This window comes from Hemiscyllium ocellatum, chromosome 28, assembly GCF_020745735.1.
Source record: "Hemiscyllium ocellatum isolate sHemOce1 chromosome 28, sHemOce1.pat.X.cur, whole genome shotgun sequence".
NCBI lineage: Eukaryota > Metazoa > Chordata > Chondrichthyes > Orectolobiformes > Hemiscylliidae > Hemiscyllium > Hemiscyllium ocellatum.
Genome location: NC_083428.1, coordinates 43,709,744 through 43,716,879, shown reverse-complemented (window position 1 = coordinate 43,716,879; position 7,136 = coordinate 43,709,744). Strand labels below are relative to the sequence as shown.

Below are 7,136 nucleotides of genomic sequence, written 5' to 3'. Positions count from 1 at the left end.
AGATGTGCAGCACAGAAACAGCCTCTTTGGTCCAACTCGTTCATGCCAACCAGAAATCCTCACCTAATCTAGTCCCATTTGCCAGCATTTAGCCCATATCCCTCTAATCCCTTCCTATTCGTATACCGGTCCAGATGCCTTTTAAATGCTGTAATTGTACCAGCCACCACCACTTCCATACTCGTATCACCCTCTGTGTGAAAAAGCTGCCCCTTAGGCCCATTTTGGACTCGATGGGCCGAATGGCCTTACTTCCACTCCTATGTCTAAACCTTTCCCCTCTCACCCTGAACCTACGCCCTCTAGTTCTGGACTCCGCCCACCTCCAGGGAAAAGACCTTGTCTATTACCCTCTCCATGCCCCTCATGATTTTGTAAACCTCTATAAGGTCACCCCTCAGCCTCCGATGCTCCAGGGAAAACAGCCCCAGCCTGTTCAGCCTCTCCCTGTAGCTCAGACCCTCCAACCCTGGCAACATCCTTGTAAATCTTTTCTGAACCCTTTCAAGTTTCACAACATCCTTCTTGTGGGTGCGAGACCAGAATTTCACACAGTATTCACGGACACAATCTCTCTTTGGCACCCCCTGTCATGACTGCCCTGTCCCTATTCTGATCAAAACCTCTCTGACCTGTACCTTCCCCAGAACCTGAGAGACTGACTAACTGACCGACCGAGCAGCACGCGCACCGCCGCACCAGCTGCGCCCCCTTCGCGGCGTCAACCTGATCGACAGTTGTCTGGACCAATGGGGGCGGGCAATCACGTACGTAGGACGGGCAGAAAACGGGGGAGGGGGCAAGGAGAAGGCGGGGCCTACGCCTGGCCCCGCCCCAAGCTTTGTCTTTGTTCGCGGGCCCGAGGATTTTTAATGAAGGGGCAGGTCGACCGATTTTCAGAGAATACAGGAATTTCTAAACCCGGGGTAAAACTCCCAGCTGGAGACAAAGAAAATAATGAGTGAGACGGGCCTGGTGGTGAATTGGGTTCTGGAAACCTAGGAGGTTGGGGGTGTCTAGAAACCGTGATTCTATTGGGGGAGTGGGGTGAAGTGACAGATTGGGGGGGAGTTCTAGAAACAGAGATCCCGTGGAAGGGTTGAGAAACGGAGACCCCCCTTTGGGGAGGGATTTCCAGAAAAGTGGGACTGTCAGGGGGGGTGTGTGTGTGTAGCGGCAACAGGGATGGTCAGGGGATACAGACTGTGAGTGGCGACACTGCGGCAGGCAGGCAGGATGTTGCTGGGAGAATGGACTCCCCCTGAAGCAACGATTTTACGACCTTCACCTTGTGGCGGACTGTCTTGCTGCTGTTAAGGTCCCATCGGGAATTCCTTTCCCCCTCCAAAAAAGAAATCTGCGTTTGCATAGCGCCTTTCGCACATCAGGATTGTCCCTAACCATGTTAGAGTGAATTTGGTTCTTTTGAAAGTTTGGAGGAAATATCGCAGAAACTTTTGTAAACAGCAGTTTCCCCACAAATAGTAATGTGATAACGACCAGATCATTTGTCGCAGTGCTAATGGGAGATGCGCAAGTATTGTCCATGTCCCTTCAGAGTGCACCTGTACAACGAGAAGTTTTCCATCCATCTGGAAGGGTACATAGGACTTCTGATAGTGCAGCACTCCTTCAGTACTGCATTGGGTTGACAACCTAAACTGTTGGACTCAAGTGGAGCTTGAGCCTGAGTCAGACGTAAGAGGCTACTCTAGTCCTTTTTCACTCAAAAACCAGATCAGGCCATTGTATGGTCCACATTCCAGCCTACAACAATATGGCTGGGTTAAATAAAGTAAGAGAACATAACAGAGTTCCAGCATTCTAAAAGTGAACCAAGCTGGAAAGTACCACATGCCCTCTTATAGTCAAATATTCTGACATTAGTTACAGTCACATTTCATATATGAAGAATGGTATGAAACAGTGTTTCAGCAGCTTTACCTGGTCAGAATCAATGTCTTTTAGGAGAGAATGGCAATGTAATACTGTTTCGAAGAGGGCTGATTCTAAATTCTGATGATGCCAGCAGGAGGTACAGTATGTGCTGCAGAGGATTTGCAGCTCAACAGGGACTTTACAAGAAATAATCTGAACTGTGTTCTGAATTTCTATGTTTACATGACTGACGTTTGTAATTTACTTTACAGGCTATTAGGAATGGAAGATTTACAGATGGGACAGTCATACCTTACATCATGTCCAGATCTGCAAAATTTGCTTGATTCACCAGGAACTGAATCTCATCAGTCTTTGAATATGGTAGGGAAACACCAAATTCAGAAAAGGGAGAAACCATTTGTATGTTCAATGTGTGATCGAACCTTCAGCCGCTCGTTTAATCTGGAGAGACACAAGCGAAACCACACTGGGGAGCAGCCCTATAAATGTGAAGACTGTGGGAAGGGATTTAGTTATCCTTCTGAGCTGGAAACTCATCGACGTAGCCACACTGGGGAGAAACCATTTGTCTGCTGTGTGTGTGGCAAGCGATTTAGTCAGTTGTCCAGTTTACAGACGCATCAGGGAGTACATGCGGCTGAGAAGCCATTCATTTGTTCAGTGTGTGGGAAAGGGTTTATTCGGCCAGCTTACCTTGAAATCCATAGACGCACTCACACTGGAGAGAGGCCTTTCACCTGTTCTGTGTGTGGGAAGGGTTTCACTCAGTCTTCCCACCTGATGACACACCAACGTGTTCACACTGGAGAGAAGCCATTCTCCTGCTCTGTCTGCATGAAACGATTTACTCAGTTATCAAGTCTGCTGGCACACCAAAGGGTTCACACAGGAGAGAGGCCATTTACATGCTCAGAGTGTGGAAAGGGATTCAAAACTCTTCCTAGGCTTGAAACTCATCAACGGAGTCACACTATGGAGAAACCAGTTATCTGCTCAGTGTGTGGGAAGGGATTTAATTGCCCAGCTCATCTTGAAATTCATCAACGGAGTCACACTGGGGAGAGGCCTTTCAGCTGTTCTGTATGTGAAAAGAGATTCATTTGTTCATCCCATTTGATGAAGCATCAACGCATTCATACCGGGGAGAGACCGTTCAGCTGCTCAGTGTGTGAAAAGAGATTCAACTGTGCATCCTATCTAGAAATTCATCGACGCAGTCACACTGGGGAGAAACCTTTCACCTGTTCTATTTGTGGCAAAGGATTCACTTGCTCCTCCAATTTGCTGACACACCAACGAGTTCACACTGGAGAGGGTCCTTTTACCTGCCCCTTGTGTGGGAAGGGTTTCAAGACCCTACCCAAGTTGGAAACTCATCGACATGTTCACACTGGGCAGAGACCGTTCACCTGCTCTGTCTGTGAAAAGCAATTCAATTATCCATCCCAGTTGGAAACACATCGACGCAGTCACACCGGAGAGAGGCCATTCACTTGCTCTGTGTGTGCAAAGGGATTCACTCGATCATACCATCTGCTCATACACCAGCGAGTTCACTCTGGAGAAAGGCCATTTAAGTGTTCTGTATGTGGGAAAGGATTCACTTGTTCACCTGACCTGCTGCGACACCAGCGAGCTCATGTCTTATGATACTGTGTGGTTTTAGGTGCTATTTCTTTGAATAACAAGTAGGACTGGACCATGTTCACTCTGGCAGTGAGGATTTATTTCTGCTGCTGTGAGTAACCCATAGAATTGGACTGGATTTCAATATTATTAATATAAATCCAATAAATCTCTTTGTTCTAAAGATAGTGTGTGTTAAGTCTTTTATGTTTTAAAAATAAGACAGATTACAATGTTCCTTATAAGAGATACTGTTCTAGACCTGACCCCAGTTAGAGTATAAATCTCAATTTTCACTTATTAAAATCACTTGGCTGATAACTCTTGCTTATATGCATATAAAACAAAGGAATCTTCCTTAACCATGAAAAAGAATAACCTGTCCTGGGAATTGAAAGTTATTTGAGAGCTTCAAATGTTCATCTTCCCATATGGTTCAGGAATTCCTTCAGCATAGGAATGAAAAATAATCTGAATCACAAAATTAATGGACATAAGTCAGCCAGGAGAAAATTAGTGACAATGATTGCAATGTGAGGATCCTTATCCGAGAAATTCTGGTAGATAATATGGTGAAATTGTTATTTATTTGCCCCAATATTTGGAGAATTAAGCTTAATAATGTTTGTAATCTTGAGAGACAGCAACCACAGGAACTAATACATTACTCATTACTGAATGACAAGCAGCTGACCAAAGTAATACATATGGAATACGAATACACAAAATAAGAGCCGTAGGAGACTATCTGGATTCTTTAGTCTGCTGTGCTATTCAGTAAGATAATAAGAATCCTTATGTCATGGAAAGGAGCCATTTGGCCTCTCAATTCCACAACAACCCTCCAAAGAGCATCCCACCCAGATTCATTCCCCCATCCTATCCCTGTAACCTCACACTTCATAGTATCCCTATAGAGTGGAAACAAGCCCATAGGTCCAAAAAGTCTACATTGACCCTCCGAAGAGTAACCCACCTAGGCCCATTCCCCTACCCTATTATCCAACATTTACCACTTACTAATGCACCTAATCTACATATCCCTGAACACTATGGGCAATTTATCCTGGTTAATCCACCTAGCCTACACATCTTTAGACTGTGAGAGAAAACCAGAGCACCCACTGGAAGCCCACACAGACACAGAGAACATGCAAACTCAAGACGGCGACCGAAGGCTGGACTAAAATCCAGGTCTCTGGTGCTGTGAGACAACAGTGTCAACCACTGAGCCATTTGTTGGCTGATTAGTGTGTGTATCAAATCTCCTGTTCCCATCTACCCCGATAACCTTTGATTCCAGTGCCTAACAAGAATCTATCTGCCTTTAAAAGATTTCACAACGCCCATCTCAGTATTTTCTGAAGTGGAGTTCAAAATTCGCCCAACTTAATGAGAAAAAAAAGTTTCTCCACATCTCTGTACCAAAAAGGGATCTCTTACTTTTAAAGCAGTGTCCCCCAGATAAGGACAGATTCTCAAGAGGAAATATCAGTTCCTAGTCTGGCTTGTCAAGACCATTCAGGATTTTCTACCTTCAGTTAAGTCATCCCTCCCTCTTCAAAATTCCAACAGAAGCAAGCTCAGCCTGACCAACCTATCATGTGAACCTATGAATGTGATTGAGAACAGTTGGTTGAGCAGGATTTGGTTCTGTAGTAGTCTTTGAGTATCATCCTTTGACTGTTTCATAACTCCTCCTTGTTGAGATTTGATCTCACTTTCAACCACCCTCAGGGAATGCTTCTGTCTTGTCAGTATTTGTAGGAATGCCACTTCTAGGTAGCACAAGGAACATGCAGTCACAGAAACCACCACCATGTGACAGACACAGCTGCTTTCTGTCCAGCAGAGTTGAGTCACCCTTGGGCATTCAGTGAAGCATGGGGGTGAGGAGGAGATACTCTCGATGCAATTACTGTTTTGTCCCAATTCCAAATTCAGCCTGGAGCATTTATCTCCTTTTCACCATGAGCTGCCCAACCGAATGCCTGGTGCTACTTTGCAAACTTTGCCCTACTTCTGGCCCTTGCTCCCAAAAGTCCTTGCTGTTACTCCCAGAGGGCATTATACAGATGTGTAGCCAATATCATGCATCGAACGTGATGAAGTCAGCTGGACTTGCATAGATTCATTCAGAATTATGGCTGTCTGTTGCCAGTAACTCATGCATGTCTGTAGTTGACAATTTTGACTGCTATCTTAGCATTTGTAGGAGAAAGTGAGGACTGCAGATGCTGGAGATCAGAGTCAAAAAAAGTGTGGCTCTGGAAAAGCACAGCAGGTCGGGCAGCATCCGAGAAGCAGCAGAGTCAACGTTTCTGGCATAAGCCCTTCATCAGGAATGATCTCCAGCATTTGCAGTCCTCAACTTTTTGACTCTCATCTTAGCATTTGTGCAAATCGCTTTTTCTTTTATCTGCTACTTCAAATTTTAATTTGTCACATGGCTTGTTTGATTTTTAGAGAATTTTTCAATCGACCTTTTCAGATATTATTACACACCTCTAGAGCAGGTGGGACTTGAATGTGGACCTCCTGGCTAAGTGGCAGGGACAGCACCACTGCACCACTTCATCTTCTGTTTCACATCGAAGACTGTAGATATTTTCTAATCAAGCTGTTCAGAGGTGTTATGACACAAATCTGAACCAGGTACAACTTGAACTTGGGTCTCTTGGTCCAGAGCTAGGACACTATCATTGTACTACAAGAACCCTCCTGCTTATCTTTTTCTTTTGTTTTTAGTTTTTCACTTTTTACATCTAGAAATGTTCTTTCATATGTTATGAAGATGTGGGTGTACTGTACCTTTAAGAGAGTTAAAAGCTAGCAGAACTACCTGACAGCACCAAGTGTTCTGAATAAGGCAATAATGTAACACTTGGTGAAAGCTAGATTAGCTAGGTTGCCTAGAAACGACAAAACAGATTCAAATTAGACCAACCAGTTTAAATTATACCCTGAAAAATACCAAAATCCAATCATTTGAATTTAGTATATTGACAATCTTAAAAGCCAATGACACAATCCAATGCTTTGGGGGCATAAGACCAGGGAAAATTAAACGGTTGGGAAGAGAACTGCTAAGCCAATGACATCTGCAGACTGCCCGGAGAATAGCTCTCTTAAAGGTACCTTTATTGAATTCGTGACCTGTGAAACATAATCCCTAAGATGAAGAAAAGAAGACAGAGGAAGATTCAAATAGAAGATCTGACAGCTGGCTGGTTTTGAAATTTAAATTTTTTCACTAAATCTTAAAGGGGGATAGGGTGATTTATCGGACAAGTATTATAGAAGGGAAAGTAAAAGGTTAGAGGAAGGAGTTGTAAATAGTTAATTATTCTCTGTTTTACTTTAAGAAATAAAGTTGTTAATTTTTATTTTAAATAGTTCTTGGCCTCTCGAATTTTCACAGCGTACTACACGGGATAAATCTTTTCTGTGTTGCTGGTTTAAATTAAGCAGGCGGGTTTACCCAGTGTTGTAACACATACAACTGAATGTTTTTTGTTTCTATCACCAAATCACACATGGTAGGCTTTCATCCATTAACCACCACCAGTAAACCACCCCATGTTCTCCAATCGAATGATTTACACGTG

At 43.9% G+C, this 7,136-nt stretch overlaps 1 protein-coding gene across 1 annotated transcript; it reads left to right on the top strand.

Moving 5' to 3' along the window:
* The first annotated feature begins 879 nt into the window (after positions 1-879).
* Positions 880-3,662, top strand: LOC132829084 (zinc finger protein 229-like). Its single transcript, XM_060846392.1, has 2 exons — positions 880-961; positions 2,151-3,662. The coding sequence occupies exon 2, from the start codon at positions 2,161-2,163 to the stop codon at positions 3,550-3,552; it is 1,392 nt and encodes a 463-aa protein (XP_060702375.1). The 5' UTR covers positions 880-961; positions 2,151-2,160; the 3' UTR covers positions 3,553-3,662.
* Positions 3,663-7,136: the final 3,474 nt, after the last annotated feature.